Source organism: Kogia breviceps, chromosome 11, assembly GCF_026419965.1.
Source record: "Kogia breviceps isolate mKogBre1 chromosome 11, mKogBre1 haplotype 1, whole genome shotgun sequence".
Classification (NCBI taxonomy): Eukaryota; Metazoa; Chordata; class Mammalia; order Artiodactyla; family Physeteridae; genus Kogia; species Kogia breviceps.
In genome coordinates this window covers 83930432-83956565 of record NC_081320.1, presented here as the reverse complement: position 1 = coordinate 83956565, position 26134 = coordinate 83930432, and the positions used below count along the sequence as shown (strand labels likewise).

The window sequence follows — 26134 nt, the reverse complement described above, 5'->3', positions numbered from 1 at the left end:
GAAAGATTTTATATGCATTTTACAAATATTTTAATTTACTTAATTTTATAAGTAGCAATTGTGGAAGCAACTGCTTTATAGAAAAGGCTGATTTGTGTTATATTAAGTTTAAACAAGAAAGCTAATTTTTATTGTACCTTTATCAAAATATTAGTCTTTCTTTCCCTCCAGAAGCTGATAAACTGTATTAATTTTACTTAAAACTTTTTATTAAAAACAGTGACAAGGAGAAATCAATTATCCCATTTAAAGAATTAATTAATCTTGGGACTTCCCTGGTGGCGCAGTGGTTAAGAATCCGCCTGCCAATGCAGGGGACACGGGTTCAAGCCTGGTCCGGGAAGATCCCACATGCCGTGGAGCAACTAAGCCCGCGTGCCACAACTACTGAGCCTGCACTCTAGAGTTCGCGAGCTACAACTACTGAGCAAACATGCCACAACTAGTGAAGCCCGCGCGCCTAGAGTCCATGCTCCACAACAAGAGAGGCCACCGCAATGAGAAGCCCGCACACCACAAGGAAGAGTAGCCCCCGCTCACCACAACTAGAGAAAGCCCGCGCACAGCAACAAAGACCCAACACAGCCATAAATAAATAAATAAACAATTTTTTTTAAAAAATAAAGAATTAATTAATCTCAAAACTAGTTACCTTATTGAGTTTCTTAAATATTTTGAGGGACACCCAGAATAAATTAACAAGCTCTTTCCATTACAAAGCTTATATTCTGATAAACACTTAAGACAAAATAATTCAATTAACATTACAATATGACTAAAACACATTAAAATCTTCTTTATTACCAAGAGCTCTATCCAGCTATCACAGAAATGAGTAGAAATGACTTACGGTTGCATCGTTTTTGTACAAATCTCAATTTGCAAGCTGTTCTGTAAGTTGATAGTCGTATGACATCAAAATTCTGAGCACCTGAAAAGGGGCAAATAAAAAATCTTCAACGAGATTTACCATTTAATTTCCACATGCTGGGGAAGTGACTCTATTCCATTGTGTTGGCACAGTCTATACATAACATGTCAACAAGGCCCTCTTTGGATAAAACACAAAGCAGGGAAGAAGGGTTAAAAATGCTTTCTGCATGCCCACTCCATGCCAAGCACGAAGCCAGCAGTTTTGCCTATATCATCCTGTCTGCTAGCCTAAGAAAACTCTGAGGGGAGGACCACTCATGACTTGAGTGAGTGAACTACATATTCTGCAAAATGAAGAAAAGTGGTATAGTAGGGAAGACCCTAGCCTAGAGTCAGGAAAGCTAAATTCCAGCCCCAGTCTGGCCACCAACCACAGGCCATGACCATGGCCATGTTACATCCCTTCTTCTCAGCCTCAGTGTCCTCATCTACAAAATGAGGGAACTGGACCAGCTGATCTCTAAGTTCCCCTTCTAGGTCTGTGGCAGCCTGTGTTTTTCAAAAAAGGGACACAACAGTATTTCCAGACCAGTATTTTTATGTGCCTCTAGTAGTATGCTGCCCCTCCCCATCAAGAACTAAAGATTATTTCCCTCCACTTGCAGCTGAGGACACTGTGACTGCCTCAATGAATTAGAGTGTGGCAGAGGAACGCTGCCTGACTTCTGAAGATGGGCGATAAAAGGTGGGACAGCTTCTCTGTGCTCCCACTCTCTCAGGATTCTTGCCCTAGGAACCTGGACACCATTGTTGTGAAGAAGCCCGAACTAGCTGATATGGAGAAACCACACAGAGACACTGATACCCAGAGAAACTGAGTCTATCAGCTGAAAGTCAGTAGCAATTACCAAACATGTAAGTGAGCAAGGCAACAGATGATCCAGCCCTGAGCCTCTGAGTCTTCCAACGGAGGCCTGAGACATCATGCAGCAAAGTCAAGACATCAGCACTGGATGCTGTTCTAATTTTAGACCCAAAAAAGGTATAAACAAAATAAATGACTGTTTGGGGATAAGTAATGTATAGCCATAGTAACTAAACAAAGCCTAAATTATATGAATCTATAAATCAAACTTTGCTTTCATTTCAAAATTTGCTGTAAGTCTCCTTGAATTTTAAGGCCACTTCAGGGAACTCTGGCCTCCAGTGTGAGTTTTTTTATTTCACCTATGCTGCCTTTGTAAGATCTGGCAGCAACTTTTGACTCAATAAAGGGAAAGTGAACCAGCACAAATTATCTTCTACCAATATTTACAGTCATCTCTCATTTCTGCTCATAGAAAAAAAAAAAAAAAGGAAGGATTTTTCCAGGTTTTTGGTGAAAGTAATATTTATTGACCAAAACGTGAAGCAAAGATTTCTCTTAATCTCACTTCAATCAACCCTTACCTTGATGTCACAATTAAAATTATTTCCTCCATCACCTGGTTCTCACAAAATTTCTACCCTTCTATACATACACGTTATAGTCCTATTTTCTTTTTTTAATGTAACAGGTTTTTTGAAATATAATTCACACATTAAAGTATTCAACTTAGTTGTGCAACCATCACCACAGTCAGTTTTTAGAACATTTTCATTATCTCAAAAAAGAAACCTCTTCCCCCTATGAGTCACTTTGCCCATTTTTTAATTGAGTTGTTTGTCTTTCATTATTGAGTTATAAGTACTTTATATGTTGTAGATACAAGTCCCTTATGAAATATATGATTTGCAAATTTTTTTTCCCATTCTCTGAGTAGTCATTTCACTTTCTTGGTCGTATCTAATGGGGCACAAAAGGTTTTAATTTTGATAAATCCAATATATCTATTTGTTATTTTGTCACTTGTGCTTTTGGTATCATACCTGAGAAGGCTTTGCCTAATCTAAGTTCATGAAGATTTATACCTATGTGTTCTTCTAAAAGTTTTACAGTTTTAGATCTTACATTTAGGGCTATGATATATTTTTAGTTAATTTATTATGCGGTATGAGGCAGAGGTACAAATTCATTCTTTTACATATGGATACCCACTTGTCCCAGCACCATTTGTTCAAAATACCATTCTTTCTTCATTAAATGGTCTTGGTATCCCTGTGAAAAATCAGGTGACCACAGATGTATGGGTTTAATTTTGAACTTTCAATTCTATGCCACTGATTATATGTCTATTCTTATGCCAGTACCACACGATCTGGAATACTGTGGCTTTGTAGTTCTCAAATTCGTAAGTGTGAGTCTTCCAACTTTGTTCTCTTTTGAGACTGTTTTGGCTACTCTGGGTAGAATTTCCATATGAATTTTAGGATCAGCCCATCCATTTCTTCAAAAAAGCCAGTTTTTTAACGAGGACTGCCATGAGTTTGTGGATCAATTTAGGGAATACTGCCATCTTAATGATAAATCTTCTCATCCTTTAATACAGGATATCTTTCCATTTATTTAGTCTTCCTTAATTTCTTTCCACAGTGTTTTGTAGTTTTCAGAGTATAAGTTTTACACTTCTTTTGTTAAATTTATTCAGTCTGATTTTCTTTTACTCAGTTTCTATATGACTATCTCAGTCTAAATATTTTAAATTGGAACCATTAAATATTAATTATTCAAAACCAAACCAATAATTTTGAGAAAGAATGCCAACACATGTCCAAGAGCATTTAATAAATAACCCGTCATTAAATCACAGTAGGTAATTTTAATGTCTAAACATTTATTTCTATGAAATATTTTTATGAGAAACACTGATAAAATGAATGTTAACAGCTAGGAAAGGAAAGTTCTACCCCCATCTGATCAAACAGAAAAATTACTAATCTGATTGATCAGACTTTTGCAGGGTATTTATTAGGCCATGCTTGCTAGTGGAAAAGTAACTATAGAAAAAAGGTAGTGCACCTGGTATAACTCACTCTTTTCAGACTCCTTCTCCAGTGCAGAGTCAGATTTGTCACCACAAAAAATGAAATAGAGCAGATAGCACACAAGTCCAAAGCTAACTAGTTTAGGAAAATAGGAAACTCCAAATGCTTCAGACCAGTTTGCCAGAAATCTCTACAATGAAGCTTCAGGAACTAGTCAAGAATCAAGTATCACTCTGCTTTCCTTTGCCAGTCTGATCCTTGTGAAAATACATCACTCTAATTGTATTGAGGAAAATGTAGAGAGAGCAGTGGGATGTTACAGAATTCATAAATTCTAAGAGGTCCTGGCCAGAGCATCATTTTTTAAAAATCTAATAGCAGTCCAAATCCAAAAATAATTTCTATAAGTTTAGATATAATTAATAACCTTAGAACTTTATTAAAATCTTGTTGTACCAATATTCAACCAAACTTCCCATATGTTTCCCTTCTTCTGGAGCAGTCATCTTCCCTGATTTATATAAGGAGAATCCTCATACAGTGCCTAAGAATAGCCTTCACTTTTTTTTTTTTTTTTTTTTTTTTGTGGTATGCGGGGCTCTCCCTGTTGTGGCCTCTCCCGTTGCGGAGCACAGGCTCCGGACGCACAGGCTCAGTGGCCGTGGCCTCACGGGCCCAGCTGCTCTGCGGCATGTGGGATCTTCCCGGACCGGGGCACGAACCCATGTCCCCTGCATCAGCAGGCAGATTCTCAACCACTGCGCCACCAGGGAAGCCCCGCCTTCACTTTTTTAATACTTCCCTTATGTAAATGTCACATTAATTTCCTGATCAGAAAATATGGTAGTTTGGCAAATACAAAATAGAAAAGCCCCAGTGAAGAAACTGAAATAACTGGAACATCACTTTGGGAATTCTGAACTAGAAATGATTACTCTTCATTATCATTCACTTCAAGATTATTTCATTAAAAGAAATACAATAAAAAGTCATTTTTATATTAATGTCAGACAATGTTTCAAGCCCACCCAGAAATTACAGAGGTTTTCCCTGGTGGTGCAGGGGTTAAAAATCCTCCCCCCAATGCAGGGGACACAGGTTCGAGCCCTGGTCTGGGAAGATCCCACAAGCGGCGGAGCAACGAAGCCCGCGTGCCACAACTACTGAAGCCCGCGCACCTAGAGCCCATGCTCCACAATGAGAAGCCACTGCAATCAGAAGATCATGCACCGCAACAAAGAATAGCCCCTGCTCGTGGCAACTACAGAAAGCCTGCGTGTAGCAACGAAGACCCAATGCAACCACAAATTAATTAATTAATTATTTAAATTTTAAAAAAGGAATGATACAGAGAGCCCTAACTAAATATCCAGGCAGAACTCTGGCCCCAGTTAGAAAGCCCAGTGAAATTTGTGAACAGACAGGGAACCAATGGGACACTGGGTACCCAAGAGGTACAGGAGAAAGAAAGGAAAAGGATAAGAAAGGATTAAGCCTTCTTTGCACTTTATGGCTCTCCTTATTCATGAGAATGGGATATGAATGTTCTATAGTATAACCAAATCCCAAGGAAAACAGAGTCAAATGGAAGGGTTTTATTGTATCTGTTTGTATCAGAAGCTTATATCAAAATCTCCAGGGGAGGAAGCTGGAATCTTCATTCTTAACAAATGCCCCTAAAGAGTCTTATAATCAAGCTAGTTTTGGGAAACATAGGACTACCCAACTCAACTTAAAGGTCTAGCTCACGCACCTCTCACATTTTACCTCACACTCAACTCCAATCAGTCTGGACTACCTATAATTACTCAAACATACCAGGTCCCGTCACCTCTGGGCCTTGGTAAGTGATAGTGTCCCAGCCCTTCCTTCACCACATTATTGGGCTGACTCAGCCAAGACATCACTTCCTTCCAGATGCCTTCCTGGACCCCCTCTGTGGCTCCTACTGCACTATCATCCCTTGTTCCCACTTCCAGGAAAACAAGATCCATGAAGGCAGAGACCATTTTACTGTTGTATTATTCATTACTATATGTCCCAAAGTAGGACATAATAAAACTAGCATCTAAATATTTATTGAATGAATAAATAACTAAAAACTGGGAAGTTCTAGGTTGTCTGGTATAAAAAAGGCTTTTTCCAAAAAATATACAAAGTAATGTCAAAAGGTTATACAACTGCAGACACTAGCAAGGAAAGGCTCATGGAGGGAGATGATAAAAGTAGTGGGGAAGCCAATTCCTTTTCCTGTGTAAACATGTTGATGCTTTTAACTTTCTTCAGGTAGGGCAGAGCACTCCAAACTGTGTTCCAAGAAGCCATAGGATTTGATGGAGGTGCTCAACAGACTAATGAGAGGTATAAGGAAGTAAATGTACTTTGTTGAAAAGCGAATCTAACTGGGGAGATGAGGAGGAAGGAAGGAGAAAGGGGAGAAGAGATTATAAATCTAATAAATGTAAGTACAGTAACATTTCTGAATTGTCTAAAAACTTTCACAAGCACTAATTAGTAAAAAAAAAATTTTCAAAAAAAATATTAGTCTGAATAAGCAACAAATATGAACACGAATGACTTCCTCATTTTTTTCTTGGCAGTACAATTAAAAACCCTAGGGACCAAAGATGAAGCCAGAGGTCCCAGAAGAGAGGAAGGTACAGATAAAACCAAGATCATTGAAGGGTGACTCTCTCAGTGGGTGAACTAGGAAAAAAAGTTTAAAAATCCCACAAAAGGAAATGGCTGTGACACATGCCTGGCTCCACCAAGATCTGGATTTAAATTTTTGTAAATAATGGCAAACAAAGAAAGTGATAACGAAATAGGCTGGATAAAACAAAAATGGATTATACAAGATAAAAATAAAGTCTAATTTGTGGAGTTCAAAAGGTAATACAAAAAAGAGCATATATTTCATAAAGGAGGTACTCTAACACATTCTAATAATATTCTTGTATTACTTTGAACAAAGTTATAAATATTGATATGATTTGGGCTTCATTTTTAAAAATTATTTATTTATTTATTTGGCTGCACCGGGTCTTAGTTGGGGCATGCAAGATCTTTAGTTGCGGCATGTGGGATCTAGTTCCCTGACCAGGGATCGAACCCAAGCCCCCTGCATTGGGAGCCCGGAGTCTTAGCCACTGGACCACCAGAGAAGTCCCTGGGCTTCACTTTAATTGATGTTAAAATTTCTGGAGTAACCACAAAAAGAACAGAAAAAGAACATACAACTCACAACTAAGTAGAGGGAAAAAGTAGAATGGAGGGAAGCTCAATTCATCTAATAGAAGTCAAGGAAGGAGGGATTAAAAAACAGAGAAAGGACAAAACTGAAGCACAAAATAAAATGGAAGAAAAATGAAACATATCATTATTCATAAAAAAGGTTAAACAGAATAAAGTCTTCAGTGAAAAAGCCAAAATTGTCACAATGGTTGTTTTGGTTTTTTAAAAAAATAATCTAACTTATGCTGTTTACAAGAGATACATATATAACATAAGGATACAGGAAAAAAATCAAAGAATAAATGGATATATACTGAAAAATCTACAAACAACAAATGCTGGAGAGGGTTTGGAGAAAAGGGAACCCTCTTGCACTGTTGGTGGGAATGTAAATTAATACAGCCACTATGGAGAACACTATGGAGGTTGCTTAAAAAACACAGAACTACCATCCAACCCAGCAATCCCATTACTGGGCATATAACCTGAGAAAACCATAAGTCAAAAAGAGTCATGTACCACAATGTTCATTGCAGCTCTATTTACAATAGCCAGGACATGGAAGCAACCTAAGTGTCCATCGACAGATGAATGGATAAAGAAGATGTGGCACATATATACAATGGAATATTACTCAGCCATAAAAACAAATGAAATTGAGTTATTTGTAGTGAGGTGGATGGAGCTAGAGACTGTCATACAGTGAAGTCAGAAAAAGAAAAACAAATACCATATGCTAACACATATATATGGAATCTAAAAAACAAAATGGTTCTGAAGAACCTAGGGGCAGTACAGGGATAAAGACACAGACATAGAGAATGGACTTGAGGACAGGGGGAGGGGGAAGGGTAAGCTGGGACGAAGTGAGTGGCATGGACATACATACACTACCAAATGTAAAATCGATAACTAGTGGGAAGCAGCCGCATAGCACAGGGAGATCAGCTCGGTGTTTTGTGTCCACCGAGAGTGTTGGGATAGGGAGGGTGGGAGGGAGACGGAAGAGGGAGGAGATATGGGGATATATGTACATGTATAGCTGATTCACTTTGTTATACAGCAGAAACTAACACATCACTGTAAAGCAATTATACTCCAATAAAGATGTTAAAAGAATAAAAAATAAATTAAAAATAAAAAAGATATACACTGTACTAGGCATTCAACCAAAAGAAAGCTGGTATAGATATATTAATATACAACAAAACAAACTTTGAAGCAAAAAAGCATTACTAGAAAAAAAATGTTTACCTGTATAATAATAAAAGATTCAATTTCCCAGGTAGACAGAACATTTTAATATATATGCATCTAAGAACAAAAGCTTCAAAACACTGACAGAACTACAGGGGGAAAATTTTAAATCCATGATCAAAGCAGAGATTTTTAACATCTTCCAGTAATTAAGATCAAGCAGGGCTTCCCTGGTGGTGCAGTGGTTGAGAGTCTGCCTGCCGATGTAGGGGACACGGATTCATGCCCCGGTCCGGGAAGATCCCACATGCCACGGAGCGGCTGGGTCCCTGAGCCATGGCCGCTGAGCCTGCGCGTCTGGAGCCTGTGCTCCGCAACGGGAGAGGCCACAACAATGAGAGGCCCGCGTACAAAAAAACAAAACAAAACATAACGAGCTTGATCTAGATAATACAGAAATCATATACATTATTTTCAAGCACTCATGGAATATTTAGAAAAACATATAACATAGATATCAACAAATACAAAGATTCTAGAACATCCCTCACTCCCTGACCCATAATCCCATTAAGCTAAATATCTTTATTATTAAAACAGACATTCATTTACTAATTTAAAAGGATACTTCTCATTAATCTACAACAGAAATTAGAAAATACAGAGATCTGATAATGAAAATAGTATATATCAGAACACATGTAATACAAAAATAGAAAATCACAGAAAAGTATATTCTTCAATGCTTACATAAGAAAAAAGTCTGCAAATAAATGGCCTACATTAGAAAAAGAAATATAGAACTGCCTAAAGAAGAAAGTAATAAACCATGTAATAGTATGAAGTAATGACACAGAAAACAAAGATACATAGAGAGGACCAATAAAGCCTAAGTTCCTTGAGAAGACCAATAAAAGTGACAAAATTCTGGAAAAGGAAAAATTCTGGAATCTCTGAGCATGGAGGCCTGGCATCAATTATTTTGTAGACTCATCTAAAAGTTTTTACTTTAGCACCAGAGTTGAGAGATTATCACCTTTCCTTTTTCTTAGTAATGTTACATCATGTAAAAATCGTAAACTATCAAATTATTTGTATGTAATTTATTCCACTCGTCCTTTAATAAATATTTATTGAATTTCTGGGGCTACCATGATAAATACATGTGATTCTCACTTCCATGGTGCTTAGAGTCCAGAAGATAAAATATTAAGCAAAGAAAGAACAAACTAACTTCATCACTGTTCAAAATAGGAAATTAAAAGATACTGTCTAAAAATAGAAAGGCTTAAGAATACTACTGAAAGGCACAACAATAAAGGTAACATGAGATAAAAAAACACAACCTATCTAAACTATTAAATTTCTATGACCGCTTTCATGCTACAACAGCAGAGTTGAGTAGCTATGACACAGAACTCATCATATGGCCTGTAAATCCTAAATATTTACTTTCTGGCTCTTTAAGAAAAAGACTGCTGGCCCCAGAACGAGGTATGTTAAGGAGAAATACATTATATGTCACTGTATCATCTCAAGAGAAGCAGAAAACAACTGATAAAATTCTCTACTCGTTCATGATTTAAAGAAAATAACAGTAATAACTCTTGGTAAATTAGGACAGAAAAGTAGATCCTTCACCTGATGAAGGGTACAAAACCTACAACAAATATCATTTTAATAGTGAAATATTACATCCATTCCCATTCAAGTCAAAAGCAAGACAAGAATGCCTGCTATCCTCCCAACTCTTAAATATAATATCTGAGGTCCTAACCAGTACAGTAGGTCATGAAAAAGAGGTATAAGGATTGCAAAAGTAAGAGTCAAAATGGCCTTTCTTTAAAAATAATGCAGTTCCATAGAATGTACACCACCAAGAATGAACCCTAATGTAACCATAGACTTTGAGTGATTATGATGTGTCAATGTAGGTCCATCAGCTGTAATGGCCGTGCCACTCTGGTGCGGGTGTTAATAGTGGGGGAGACCATGCATGTGTCAGGGCAGGGGGTATATATGAGATAGCTCTGTTCCTTCCTCTTTAATTTGGCTATGAACCTAAAACTGCCCTAAAAAAAATAAAGTCTTTTCGGGCTTCCCTGGTGGCGCAGTGGTTGAGAATCCGCCTGCCGATGCAGGGGACACGGGTTCGTGCCCCGGTCCGGGAAGATCCCACATGCCGCAGAGCGGCTGGGCCCGTGAGCCATGGCCGCTGAGCCTGCGCGTCTGGAGCCTGTGCTCCGCAATGGGAGAGGCCACAACAGTGAGGCCTGCATACCACAAAAAAAAAAAAAAAAGTCTTTTTAAAAAATGACGTACATGTAGTTACCCACCTAAGCAGAAGTCTAAACTAACCATTAAGACTAATGAAAGAGGGGAGAAAGATCACTGGATTCAAAACTGACATACTAAAATCAACCCAACACCTAGATGATACGGCCAAGTCATAAGGCTGGCAAATAGTGACCTCTGCATCCTCAGAAAGTAATTATAACGCAGATTTGGGGTGATGTTGGAAATGAGAGTGGGGCTTCCCACAGCAGATACCATTGCCACCAATGCAATTCCTCCTGTGAAGAAATAGAGGAGGCTCAAGAAGCCATACCCACCAAACATCTCCCAGTCTGTTCATATCCTTGAGTTTGTTACAGAGAATGGTAATTTATATGAAGTTTGTGTGTCAGTGATAACACTCACTAAGTAGTAAACCCAATTCTTTGCAGAATACCCAATTTCTACTTCAAATATCTACCCCAGTCATGCTCTCTAACATGCCCATGTGAGTGCACCCCAGGTAATTCTTAGTATGAGGAATTATTATTTATTTGGTTTCCATTTCTGTCGGTTTCCCTTTTAAAATGTAAGTGGTATGAGTGAAGTCAGGGACTGTGTTTTGTCCTCCCCTATAACCCCAGCACCTAGAATGGTGCCTGGAATGTAACAGATTCTCAGTAAATGTGTTAAAAATTAAATGAAAAGATGGCCCTTTTGCTGAGTCTGGAAGGGTAGGCAGGAACAACAAGCCAGATGAAGGTGAAGGCAACCCCATAAGCAACAGCACAGGGACATGGAAAATACGATCTATCTTGGGGAAAGCCAGTTCAGAATTGCTGGGAAATGAGACACAAGGCATGTGATGGAAACTGGGAACCAAGAACAAGAGTCCAGAAGGTCCTCGTCTGGCACACTGCAGAGCCTGGGCTTTCTCAGGACCGTGATGACGAGCCCTGAAGGGATTTAAGAAGGAAGTAACCCAGAATAGATCTGGGTCCAATCTGGCAGCATCAGAGATCACCAATTTGAGAGTGTCAAGACTGAAGGAAAGGATCAGAAACCAACTGTTTTAGTTTAGAAAAGTAACAAGGATAAAAATATTAATAATAAACACAGCTAACCACATTAAATACCTACTTTTCTGGGAAAGGAATGTGCTAAGTGCTTTAGTCACAGTATCTCATTTAATCTTCATGATAGTTCTATGAAGTAGGTACAATTCCCATTTTATGGATGGAGAAACTGTAGCACAGAGAGAGAAGGTAACTTGCCCAAGGTTATACAGCCAGGAAGTGAGGGAGCCTAGATCCAAACCCAGGCAGTCTGACTGCAGAGCCTGTATTCAACACCACCATGGTATGAGGAACAGACAGATTCAAGACTCACTTTTGAGGGAACACTCAGCTGCACTTTGCCATTTCCTTGGAGGTGAAAGGTGAGGTGGAGAGAAGTGACCCCAAGCTGTGTGGCTTAGATGACTAGCAGTTAGAGACTCAGAGCTACAAAAGTCCTTAAAGGTCACCCAGACCCACTGCCTAACCAATGCCAAAAATTTCTTTGCCTCCTTTAACAAACAGTTATCTAGGCTATGCCTGGCAGGACAACGTAGGTCTGAGTTGAGTCAAACTCTGCCTCCCATGACTAAGACTTTATAGAGACTTAAAATAGCTTGATAGTTGGAAGGGTGTCCTGAGACTTGATCTGCTGATTTTCACTCTGTGGTAGGTAGAATTCTAGAATTCTGCAACTACCCGAGGGGCCATCTCAAGCTGACTCCTACTCCGCCCACCTGGCTTCAGCCAAGCAGAACGAATTTTATGACACTCATGTTGAAGGTCCTTGTAAGGAGCACAGTGCTTTTAAGAGGTTTCACAATCATTGGTACAGACTGATAACCTTATTTCCTGGCTAAGGAATTTGAGGTCCACCAAGTGTGAATGCACTGGCCAAGGTCACTTGGTCAAGGTCACACAGACAAGCAATCGCAAAACAAAACAATCCTTCAAATACTGGGAACTGCCCTACTCTTCCTGGCCATCTTTTTCTTTGTTTGAGTTTCATGTAAGAAACATATAAGAATATAGGAATATATGAGAATAAGTAAGAATACATCAATATAAGAATTTTTTAACAGAAGATTTCAAAGGGTATATAGTAAAGTAATATACCAAAGTACACATTCCTGCTTTACTTTTTCCTACAGCTCTAAGTGTTTCCTAGCACTTAGTCCTCGCTACCTTAGAATCTTTATCTAGTGTAAGGTAATTTACACAATATAATGTATTAATTATTTATCACCACCTGCAATCTCATGGTAACAACGTAGTTACAGCAAGAAGTCTAAATTGACTGGCATGATATCATCACAGATATTTTAGGTAACATTTCTGCCTTTTTATCTATGACCTTGAAGAAAGCAATTCAAGTCAATTCAATTAAAATATATGCTCTGGCTTGGTGTCCTCCAACTGCATGATTCTTTAACTCCCATTCTTCCCTTTCTAAAGCTTATAACACAAAACTTCTGATTAATGCTATGACTTGATCGGGGGGAAAAAAAAAAAACCATTCCCACACATACAAACAGGATTCCAGAAGCACTCAAGACTCACGCATTTCTATGAACAGCTGCCTCTTCTCTGCCATGGTCTTCCGCTTGTTCCCACTTTCCTCAATCATCCTAGAGACAAAGAAGGATACAATAAACCAATGTGTAATTTGACAATTCCACCAAGTGCTTATCAGTCTGTTGTGAAGAGGTACAGGAAACCAAGCTGTGTGTGCACACATTGAAAGGATATCAGTAAAAATAAAGCAGAAGCCCGATACAGAACAAAACAAACTGTTGTCCCTTTATTTGATAGCTTCTAAAATATTATAAAGTCAATACTTAAATGAGCTCATACACTTGCTTCCTGTGCTGAAAACATGGGGCCATGTCTTATCTCTAACTTTATTTTCTCTGCAGAGTCCTGGATTAGTTGAGACATTTTCCCCATATTCCTACTGCTTTACATGGATAAACATGTTACTAAAGATAATAATTAAAATGAAAGGCTATAATAAAGAACATCAGGATAATTAGCTTATACATAAAAGGTATAAATAGAATCTTTTATTTTTATATTAAAAAGTATTAAACAAAAAAGGTATTCATCCACAAACTCAAAGAACTCCTAAATGTAAGGTTTTTTGTTTGTTTGTTTGTTTGCGATATGTGGGCCTCTCACTGTTGTGGCCTCTCCCATTGCGGAGCACAGGCTCGGGACGTGCAGGCTCAGCGGCCATGGCTCACGGGCCCAGCCGCTCTGCGGCATGTGAGATCTTCCCGGACCAGGGCACGAACCCACGTTCCCTGCATCGGCAGGCAGACTCTCAACAACTGCGCTGCCAGGGAAGCCCTAAATTTAAGTTTTTAATCACATGACTTTGGCTATGCCAGTCACTGTTTAAGAAAAAACTCTTTCCATGCATTATCTCATTTAATCCTCCCAACAACTCTGGGTGCTGGCATTATTATTATTATTATCCCCATTTTACAGATCAGGAAACAGATGCCTAGAAAAGAACACTAACTTGCTCAAGGACACACAACTCAGAAGCGGTAGAGTAGAATTCCAACCCTTTCATTAAACTTCTTTCATAATTTTTGCCTCTAGATGCATATTTTCAAATCTCTATGCTTAAAAAGCTAGAACACAACAGCCCATTGCATGGACCCTACTGATGCAAAATCTGTGACATCTCAGCCAAACTTCGCCTTACTCTATGAAGAAAAAAATATCTAGACAAATAGCGTAAGCTAAATATCCCTAAGAAGATTAAACTGCTGTAAATCATGGAGAGATTTACATAACATTCTCAAATACGTCAGAATCACGAATTAAATGGTGACTACACAAATTACGTATCTATTAAAGCAAAGTGCCTGCTGAAAGTTTAGTTATAAATATATCCTAAAGAAAATTTAAAATGTAAATATATTCCTTAACATTCTGCAATTAATATTTTGATCATTAAAACTATCCCTTTCCTAGATCACTGAAATGTTACCAAATAGGCTTCAACGTACATGATGGTTACCTAACAATTTGCCCCCAAGAGGAAACAGTTTTAAACAGAAAGAAAGTAAGCCAAAGAAAAAGCAACCAGAAACAGCAAACATCTAATGAAACCTAGGTCCTAGAGAAAAAAACAAGAGTTGGTACCAGGAGCCTATAATTACAATGTAACGAAGATATTCAAAAGCCTCCTCCCTGTCCCCAAACTTGGTCTCCCACTGGGTAATACAAATTTTAAATGTTAAACACAGATTAAAACAGAGAATCATAATGTCCTTTATAACATATATCATTTATTATATACTTCTACTTTTGCTATTTCTTTAAATCACTTTTTCTCAAAGTAGAATTATGAATTCCTGGAGATCCCTAAGTTCTTCATTACAGTTTTCTAAATTCTGTCTTTATTTCCAGATTAATCTTTAAAAAAATTAATATAAACATATTTTAGATCATCTGGATGACCACGAAACTACACGCACTGCCGATGCCACTTCAGAGCCCACATCTGCGTGTGTGATTACTGCGGCATTGGAAACAAGAGAGCACGTAAAGCAGGCGTCAGAGCAAGCTAGAGAAACTATAGTACCTGGACCAGATCTGACCTGCCACCTGTTTTTGCAAATAAAGTTTTACTGGAACACAGCCACACCTATTCATTTATGTACTGTCTAAGGATGCTCTCATGCTACAATGGCAGAGTCAATTGTTTTCAACAGAGAGCATCTGGCATGCAACGTCTAAAATAATTACCATCTGGTCCTTTAAGTAAAAGCATGCCAACGCAACCTAAAGCAATAGTAATTAATATTGCATTGCTACACGTCTGGCTTTCCCATGGTGCCTGATAAGAAATCCTTTATTATCTACTTTCTTCTCTGTCTTACTTCTCCACTCTTCTACTAGTTATTTCCTAGGATCTAAAAAAACAAAATTTTTTTCTTAATTTGCACTTGAGTCCTTATAGAGCGTCTGCTTCTAGGGTAACCCAAAATAAGACAGATTTGATCCTGTAAAACAGACCTTCAAGATGAATTCTGTAAGTGGATCACTTGCCAACAGATGACAAGGATCCCAGTGCTGGTAGTAAGTAGTTTGGTGAGAACCCCTGATGTGCTGCTGCATGGATAGTACTAAGACTCATGAAGTGGTGGAGCTAGTAAGGGACACAGGTAGAAGATGATTGGCTTATGCAATAGCTTTAGCATTTGAGAAAGATAGGAGAACTGGGAATTTTAAAGACAATTAAATGGTTGAGCTTTTGTTAAGCAGGAAGACAGAAAATGTCAAGGCTTAAATCAGCCAAGTACCCACTCAGAGCACGCTATGAGAGCCAGGGACCTCCAAGGCAGCACTTTTTAAGGAACCCTCAGCTCTCACAACTCGAGAGCAGACTGCGCTAAAAATCAGGCTTAAATTCTGTTTATGAAAATAAGCAGCTTAACAAAGAAGACTGAATTCACAGTCCAGCCAAGATTCCCCTGAACCCTATAGGCCTGAAGAAGTGGCTCTCTGCTCTTGCTACAAGGGCAGACTCCTCTGCCTAAAGACTATGCTAAGTTCTCATCTGAGATGCATGCCTCAAAATATGCTGACCCTCCTCAGGATCTGTTTCTACCTCCCTCACTGCTTCTACGCTAATAACTAGGGTCAAGTCTTACATCATCAGAAAGGGAAGGTACTGTCCCTGCTTTGGATGGAAAAGGGCTGATTCATCAAAACAGCTGCTAGACCTGATGATATGCACTGACAGGAACTGGAAGAACATACCTAGGAATGGACCTTGAGAGTGCTGAACTTGAGCCAAGTGTAAAAGAAAGACAAAGTTTGTTGACATGGCGGTACTCATCCCATGACCCAGGATTTAATGTTCTGAAAAGGACACCTGGCACCAGTCCTAATATGCCACTAGACTGGCTCATTTAAGCTAGGCATGTGGGTTTTGGTGGCCTAGAGAAAATGAACTGGAGATGCTGGAACTGCAGAGCAGGTATTAAGGAAACAGTTAATAGGGTGCTCCCCTTCCCCATATCTCCTGGTCTTTGCTGAATCCTTCTATACTGACTGACAGCATCTGCATTTTCTGTTTGTTTGTTTAAACAGAGAAACCAGGCTTTCTCTGACCTCTGAAGTCCATTTTGTTCCTTGCATGACAGGCCTGAAATGCTATAAATTTACCACTCCCTAGAAACAGTCTTTTTTTTTTTTTAACATCTTTATTGGAGTATAACTGTTTTACAATAGTGTGTTAGTTTCTCCTTTACATCAAAGTGAATCAGTTATACATATACATATGTTCCCATATCTCTTCCCTCTTGCGTCACCCTCTCCCACCCTAGAAACAGTCTTAACAGATGATTGATTTAGTTGGTATATACTCTACCTACCTTGCCCCCTAAAAGGGTATAAATCTGAGGACATGTTTTACATAGGCTCCTAGAGTTCCCCAGTGGGAATAAGCTTCTGTCACCCACAGTGGTAACTTGCTTGATAAAAAAAACCTTTATCTGCTAACTTCCCTTCCCTATCTCACCTCCCGGTCCCCTGCTGATATTTGCAGGGATAACCTCCAAAACGAAATACTTGGGCTTCCCTGGTGGCGCAGTGGTTGAGAGTCCGCCTGCCGATGCAGGGGACACGGATTCGTGTCCCGGTCCGGGAAGATCCCACATGCCATGGAGCGGCTGGGCCCACGAGCCATGGCCACTGAGCCTGTGCGTCCAGAGCCTGTGCTCTGCAACGCGAGAGGCCACAACAGTGAGAGGCCCACATACCACACACACACACAAAAAAAACAAACAACAACAACAAAATACAAAATACTTGCACGTAAATCCTGTCTAAGAGTTAGCTTCTGATAGAACTCAAACTAAAATACTAAGTCTTTTCATTTCAACCAAGCTTATAGTTCAGATTTCATAAAATCCAAATGAATGGGGTACACATAAATTAAGATTACTATAAATGATTTCCCTAGGCCTTAGCATGACTCCATCCCAGTGCTCTGTGGATACTAATACCTCCATCTTTGTAATTATGATTTTAACAGTCCACACTCAACAAAGATCTAACCCTACTACCACACCTGATTACATGTCCTTGTCTTCCTGATATAACTTTAAAGATCAACAGTTACATGAATGTAAACACATCTCTCTTCTTCCTTCACTTGGACTCCTGGCACTTTGCCTTTTCTGAGCCTCATAATCTAGAAGTAGCCAACACCTTATCATTCACTTCACATTCTAACTCTGATTTCAAACACTGCCATTTCCTTCCTCATAATCACTCTCTCATCCACCCTTTTTTCCCATTTCAACTGCCAAAAATCTTTGTCCACATGAATTGACGATTAAAATTCTCTGACTCCCTGATCTCAGGACTCTGCAACCCTTTCTTCCAGTGGTTCATCCTGTGAAATCTACTAGGTACATTTATTCAAATGTGTTTGATCTTCACAGGATCCTGATCACCCTACTTAGGGCTTCATTCCACCCAATTAAAAAGAATCAGAACACAAAGTGAAATAAGCCAGACAGAGAAAAGACAAATACTATATAATCTCACTCATATGTGGAATCTAATAATACCAAAAAAAGTCAAACTCATCATAGAAGCAGAGTAGATTGGTAGCTGCCAGGGGCTGGAGGGTGGGAGAAACGGGGAAATACAAAGCATACAAACTTTCAGTTACAAGATGAATAAATCCTGGGGATCAAATGCACAGCATGGTGACTATAGTTGATAATACTCTTTATTTGAAATCTGCTAAGAGAGTAGATCTTAAACCACCACCACCACCACACACAAAAAAGAAAGAGCTAATTAACTTAATTGCAGTAATCACTGCACAATGTATACATTAATCAAATTATGTTGTATACTGTAAACATATACAATTTTATTTGTCATTATAGCTCAAAAAAGCTGGGGGAAAACTTTAACAATATATTTAAACACCTTTCCATGTCACTGAATACTCTTCAAAACCACAATTTTGAAAGACAGGATAGAATTTTATCACAATCATTCATCCAAGCCTTGACTGTTGACAATTATTTCCAACTATCTACTACTGCAAACAATGCAACGATAAACATCTTTAAAGTAAAATTTAAAAAACGAAGAAGAACCAGAGTACAGCTTTAGTCTACAAAATGAAAGAAGACCAGAGTCCTAGCTATGAGAATGTAAGCAAAGTTTCTTCCATCTGAAAGGAGCGAAAACTGTTAGGTTCCTAGAAAAGATTATTTAATGACCTAAACCCAAGGTCAAACTGAAAAAAATGCACAATCCATGAAAGGAAACATTGATAAGCTGCATCTTATCAAAATTAACTGCTCTGAAAAAGATACTATTAACAGAATGAAAAGACAAGCCCCAGAGTGAAAGAAATATTTTCAAAACACATATGTGATGAAGAACTTGTATTCAAATTATGAAAAGAACTCTTAAAACTCAACAATAAGAAAACAGCCCAATTTTAAAACGATCAGGGCTTCCCTGGTGGTGCAGTGGTTGAGAATCCGCCTGCCAATGCAGGGGACACGGGTTTGAGCCCTGGCGCAGGAAGATCCCACATGCCGCGGAGCAACTAAGCCAGTGCGCCACAACTATTGAGACTGTGCTCTAGAGCCCGCGAGCCACAACTACTCAGCCCGAGTGCCACAGCTACTGAAGCCCACGCACCTAGAGCCCATGCTCCTCAACAAGAGAAGCCACCGCAATGAGAAGCCCGTGCACCGCAACGAAGATCCAATGCAGCCAAAAATATATATATATAAATAAATTTAATGATCAAAAGATCTGAACAGATACCTTACCAAAGAAATTATATGGATGGTAAGCATATGAAAAGAGGTTCAACTGCATTTGTCATTAGGAATTTACAAAGTAAAACAATGAGATAACACTATACACCTATTAGAACAGCTAAAATCTGAAAAACTGTCAATAGCAAATGATGACAAGAATGTAGAGCAACAGGAACTCTCATCCATTGCTAGTGGGAATGCACAGACAGCCTGGTTGGAAAACGGTTTTGCAGTCTCTTACAAAACTAATCATTGTCCTACCATACAATTCAGTAATTGCACTAGGTATTTAACCAACTGAGTGGAAAATGTATATTCACACAAAACGTGCACCCAAATGTTTATATCAGCTTTATTCACAGCTGCCAAATACTGAAAGCAACCAAGATGCCCTTCAATAGGTGAATAGATAAACAAACTACTACTTTCATAAGTGGAATATTGTTCAGCAATAATAAATAAGCTATCAAGCCATGAAAAATCTTGAAGCTTAAATAAGTATTGCTAAGTGAAAAAAGCCAGTCTGAAAAGGCTACATACTATATGATTCCAATTTTATGACCTTCTAGAAAAAACAAAACAATACAAATGGTAAAATGATCAGTGGTTGCCAGAGATTTGGGAAGGGAAGAGGAATAAATAGGTGAAGCACAGGGGAATTTTTAGGGTGATAAAACTTCCGTATGATACTGTAATGGTGAACACTTAACACTACACATTTGTGAAAACCAAAAGAAAATTACAATACAGAGTGAACCTTAATGTATGTAAAAAAAATTTTTTTTAATCCTTTAGGAGGTCAGAGAACCCCAGAATGAAATGGAGAATATAACAAAACAATCTAACTGTATTACAAATATATGAAACAACCTCACTGAACAGGGTGGGGGGAAAGTATAGTAACCTAAGTAACTCTGGAAGTGAACAGAGTCTGTTAAAACTAAAGGCAAAATAAAATATATATAAGTACTGTTCTCTGGTTTCCCACAGGTTATGGGTTAAGAATTCTAATACTGCTATGCATGTATGCATAACTGAACAATTAAGTAAACAGATGGCAGATGGTGAAGTGTGAGGTTACAGATAAGCAAGGTGAGAAGCTAGAATGATCCAGGTGGTAATGGAATGGATTACAATTGGAGACATCAGTATACATCATGGTTAACTCAATATAGATATATGGATAGTTACATATAAAAACATTTGTAGGTATGTGTACATGCATTAGTATATACATACACATGTCCTTGCACTGTCAACTGAGAGGGCCTAGAAACAAAAGTATCCAAAAGCAATCAGCACATTTAGTGACCAAATTTTTGTTTATAATACCGTTCTTCAATAAAAGGAACTAGGGCTCCTTGGAGAAATGCCTGAGGCAAGAAATATATACAAATGAGCCTGGAGCATCTTGTAGTATAGAAGGTAAAGAAGTCCTGGGAGGGACTTCCCTGGTGGTCCAGTGGGTAAGACTCCACGCTCCCATTGCAGGGGGCCTGGGTTCGATCCCTGGTTGGGGAACTAGATCTCACGTGCATGTGGCAACTAAGAGTCCGCATGCTGCAACTAAGTCCACAAGCGGCAACGAAGATCCCGCCTAAATAAATAAATAAATGTTTAAAAAAAAAAAAAAAAAAAAAGAAGAAGTCCTGGGAGGGGTTGATGTCGGCGCCAACACCAGGCCACGCGGGGGCTCCAGAGCGCGGCATGGAGGGGCTGGCCTAGCTGGGGCCCGTGGCCCTATGTCTTCTGGCTGCGACGCCGGTCCTACACACGCTGCGGGGCCTTAGCCGCCAGGTGGTGGGCGCCCGAGGGGCCAGGAGGCGAGCCGGGGCCCCCAGGCGGGTGTGGGCATCGTGTCCGCAGCCTGTGTCCCCGAGGCCGCGCTCGGGCCATGATCACTCGGTGAAGCTGCGCTGGGACAGCGCGGCCGACCTCTTCTCGCGCTCTGAGGGCCTGTGTGCGCTGCAGGACTTGGTGCCTGTGCCCGCCATGCGCGCTTCCCTGCGGGAGGGCCTGATGAACTTAACGCCGACCGCCTCGCGGGGTGCACTGGGCGCCGCTCCTGAGCACCCTCTGTCCCCGATCTGTATCCAGAGCTTCTTCCAGCCACGGCTTGTAGAGACAGGTTGTGACAGAAATAAACTTTACAGAAGTCGTGTTCCCGCAATAAGAAATAAAGATGTGACCTTCCAGTTGTGTAAAGCTCATAAATGCTGTGTAAGTGTGTCGGGTGCACTAAGGAACGTGGAGATAAATGGGCTAGTTCTGAGAAAGAGAGACTTAACTATGTTAACGAAGGTCCATCAGAATTTCCTGTGACTGTGACAGTAGAGAGTCCTTCCTCCTCAGAAATGGAAGAGGTTGATGATTCCTCAGAAAGTGTTCAGGAAGAGCCAGAGAAAATCCGTTTGAAACAAGAAGCATTGGTGGTACAAAGTTATCACTTTAAAGCTATAGAGAAGATTATCTTTCAAACAGAAGCCTGATTGCAACATGGCACAGCTTGTGTGAGGCTTCTGTTTTCCCCTCCCATCTGCACTGTATCCCCTTGAATGGTTCCTTAAGCTTAGACCAAGGTATATGGTGGACATTTGAACTCTAAGAAATAAAAATGAAAACATGTCATTAGTAATATATTTTCCTTTCCTTAGAACCTTAGTATATTAGATTTAGGGAGAACCTTAGTGATCATAAGATAAAGAAATTGAGTTCTGAATGAATATAGTCAGCTGATTCAGTGCTCTTGTTTTACAGATGAGAAAATTGACAGTTCTAGTTGAACTCGTTTGTTTTTTTTTTTTTTGTGGTACTCGGGCCTCTCACTGTTGTGGCCTCTCCCGCTGCGGAGCACAGGGTCTGGACGCACAGGCTCAGAGGCCATGGCTCATGGGCCCAGCCACTCCGCAGCATGTGGGATCTTCGCGGACCGGGGCACAAACCCGTGTCTCCTGCATCGGCAGGCGGATTCTCAACCACTGCCCCACCAGGGAAGCCCTGAACTCTCTTTTTATAAGAGGAAAATATGGCCTCATTTTAAATAAAAGTAAAGTTGAAAAAAAAAAGTCCTGGGAGTAAAAAAAACATATGATAGGGGTATATCAAAGGGACACAGAGGCTAACTGAAAGAGCTCCCAATGGCCAAAGTTGGAAAAATTTCAGCAACAAAATATAATACTAAATATCCTTAAGTTAATACTGATACAAACGAGAATGAAGAATCAACAAATATCCTGTACAGAAAAATTCTAAATAATTTACATGGAGACTCTGCCCTGAAGAAGGTGGAACGTAACTCCTCCCTCCTTAAGTGTGAGCTGCACACAGTGACTTCCTTCCAAAGAGGTTAAGGGGGAGGGGGAAATAACTTGACAGTGGAGAAACCTGATAAACACTACCTCAGCCAGGTGATCAAGTACAACATCAACAGTGATAAATTATGTTGACAGTATGGATCCTTGACACGATGTGATGAAAATGGCATTTTACCTCTGTGGTCTTCCTCCCCAAAACCCATAAACCCAGTCTAATCATGAGGAAAACATCAGGCAAATCTCAATCGAGGGGAAATTTACAAAATACCTGACCAATACTCCTCAAAAGTGTCAAGTTTCATCAAAAACTTCATCAGAAAAAGCCAAGAAACTGACAAACCCCAAGAGAAGTCAAAGGAGAGGACAACTAAATGTAATGTGGTATCCTAGATGGGATTCTGGAACAGAAAAAGGCCATTAGGTAAACACTAAGGAAATCTGAAGAAAGTATGGATTTTAGTTAATAATAATGTATCATGGGCTTCCCTGGTGGTGCAGTGGTTGGGAATCTGCCTGCCAATGCTGGGGACACGGGTTCGAGCCCTGGTCTGGGAAGATCCCACATGCCGCGGAGCAACTAAGACCGTGAGCCACAACTACTGAGCCTGCGCGTCTGGAGCCTGTGCTCCGCAACAAGAGAGGCCGCGATAGTGAGAGGCCCGCGCACCGCGATGAAGAGTGGCCCCCGCTCGCCGCAGCTGGAGAAAGCCCTCGCACAGAAACGAAGACCCAACGCAGCCAAAAATAAATAAATAAATAAATTTATTTTAAAAATAAAAATAATAATAATAATGTATCATCACTGGTTCATTAACTGCAAAAAATGAACCATACTAATGTAAGATGCTAATAACAGAGGGAACAGGGTGTAGGATACACACAGAAACTATTATTGTTCAATTTTTCAGTAAATCTAAAATTGTTCTAAAAAAGTAAAGTTTATTTTTTTAAAGACAGTACAATTACATATCTCTTCTCTTTATTCTCTTAACTAACTTAAACAATTGCTTTTTAATACAATATAGATAAAACAATATCTATAAAATTGTATTGTTGGGCCTGTAACATACAGAATTCTTTAGTAAGACATAATCTTAAATGTCTCTGTACCTAACCACAGTGCTTTAAAATGAGCAAAAATTGATAGAACTGAAAGGAGAAAGAGACAAATCCCTTATACTTGGAGACTTCAACACTCTTCTACAATCAATACACGTAGAAAGTCAAGATGAATATGGAAGGACTCAACTTCACCATCAGCCAACTAGATCTAATTGACATTTGTGGAACAACCCACCCAATAATGACAAAATACAAATTCTTTAGAAGTGCACATAAAACATGCATCACCAAATTCAGAAAAGCAAATTCCTCTGGAGATGGAAGTAGAATAATGTGACTGCAGAGGAATACCAACTCTATTAGCTATGATTTATTTATTAGGCTGGGTTCTGGGTACACTGTATTATTCTTTATGCTTTATATGCACTATTTCATAATAAAATTTTAAGTCATTAGAGTATATTCTCTGGTAAACCTTTCCTTTAGTGGTCCGGAGGGTTAAAGAGGCAGGTCTCCATACATTTTATTATTAAAATGGACTACACCAAAAACCATAACCTCTGAACTTTTATCGAAATATACAGAAATGCTCACAAACTCCATAATTTGGTATAATATTTATTATTTCAAAGCCTCAGCAATGTCTTCTACGAGTATCCCGACAGTATTTGCTAACAAAGGATGGATTTTTAGTTTGTCACCAAACTAAAATTGTTATTTTTGTCTATGTATTATTTCAGCCAGTTTTACTAAAACAGGAAGAAGAAAAGTTTATGGCTTTTTGTCTTTTACTCCTGAGGTAAGAAATCTCCTAAGAAACTTCCTAAAATATATCATGAAGTTAATAAAATTTTAAGACATTAATCAGGGACCTCTCTGGTAGTCCAGTGGTAAAGAATCCACCTTCCAATGCAGGGGGTGTGGGTTTGATCCCTGGTCGGGGAACTAAGATCCCACATGCCGTGGGGAAACTAAGCCCGCGCGCCTCAACTAGAGCCCAAGTGCCACAAACTACAGAGCCCACACACTCTGGAGGCTGCGTGCCACAACTAGAGAGAAACCCTTGAGCCATAACTTGAGAGAAATCCGCACGCCACAACGAAGAGCCCGCATGCCACAACCAAGACCCAACACAGTCAAAAAAAAAAAAGATATTAATTAGCACACAACTATAATCATCACTGAAAAAAGCTCAGTAAGTTTGTCTTCATGTTCGGAATGCTTCGTTTTAAAATATCTCAACTGACCATATTAGCCTCATACTCTCATTAAGCAAATACCTTAAGGCACAATATACTCAATGGTCTATATAAACCCATTCATCATATAGTATTTTTAACAACGTTAAGGGTTTATTTGTTTTTTTTTTTTAGTGATTCCTTTTCAATCTGCTTAGACCATTATTGTTTTGTACTTTGCAACTGACTGAAAACAAGCTCATAATATAAATAGAAGTACCAGCTCCGCTTGTTTCCTGCTGTTCAAGTGTCCTTGAATTAGCACTTCAGTCCTCAGTTGAATCTTCAATCCGCAGATTCTTTGCAGGAATCTTTTTAAGCCCTTTGTCTATTCATTCAGCAAGCTTCATGTCAGGCAAATCAGATAATATAATCTGAAAGACCCCTAAACCAGGCAGAGGTTAACTGTAATATGTCCAAATAGAATGTAAGCGAACAAATCAGGAGGCTCACACGGTCGGCCCCTCCAGGTTGTGGTGTGCCCAGGATCCTCCCTTCAGGTTACCTCACTTTCCATACCTGATGTATATCATCAGACATACAGATGGAGTAAAGTGTCCAACTATGATGTAAATATTAGTCAAGTTAATTGCCCTTTTTTTCTTGTTATACCCTGCCTAGAAGATCATTTTGCACGCCTCCCACTTTGGACACCATTACTCTTAAAAAAAAACTAGAATGAAAAGATGAGACTGAGCTAGGCTTGAGGAGCAAATAAGGAATGTGAATGACAGAATCAGATGAGGAAATTTAGAGCCTAAGTGGTTAACTTGGCCTAACATTCCAAAGCTAGTAATTCGTGGAGTAAGCAACCAATGTGACAATAAAGCCTATTCTCTTTCCACTGTGCCACATCACCCCCTCCAGGGCAAACACGACGACTCCAGGACTGAGCAAAGAATACAGGTCCCCAAGCCCTGGTGCTGCGCAGACCTTAGGTCACAGTTAAACAGGGTCAGGAGGCTAGTGCAGCAAAGCGTCTGGGCCCCCTCATTAGCCCTGTCAGGGAAGCAATGTGTTCCAGGCCTAGGCTAAGTCTGCAGGCAGAAGTTAAGTAAATCCCACAGTAAAGACTAAAGGAAAGAAAGCAGGCTCTAGAAATGTTTCCAGAAAGTCTCTATACTACACCTAAGTGTTAAGTATCCCTCACTTTCCTTGAA

The 26134-nt window shown here is 39.4% G+C and overlaps 1 protein-coding gene across 31 annotated transcripts in view; it reads right to left on the bottom strand.

Annotated features, from left to right (window-relative positions):
- The window catches only part of DTNB (dystrobrevin beta), a 280987-nt gene that overhangs the window by 242443 nt on the left and 12410 nt on the right, over nt 1–26134 (bottom strand). For all 31 annotated transcript variants that reach the window (XR_010835611.1, XR_010835614.1, XR_010835612.1 and 28 more), the window contains exons 2-3: nt 13098–13165; nt 851–931 (exon numbers count right to left, since the gene is read on the bottom strand). Coding sequence is in view for 24 of the 31 variants with exons in the window: in XM_067007966.1 (XP_066864067.1) it covers nt 851–931; nt 13098–13164 (148 nt within the window). In the remaining 7 variants the exon portion in view is untranslated. The remainder of the gene's footprint in view (nt 1–850; nt 932–13097; nt 13166–26134) is intronic.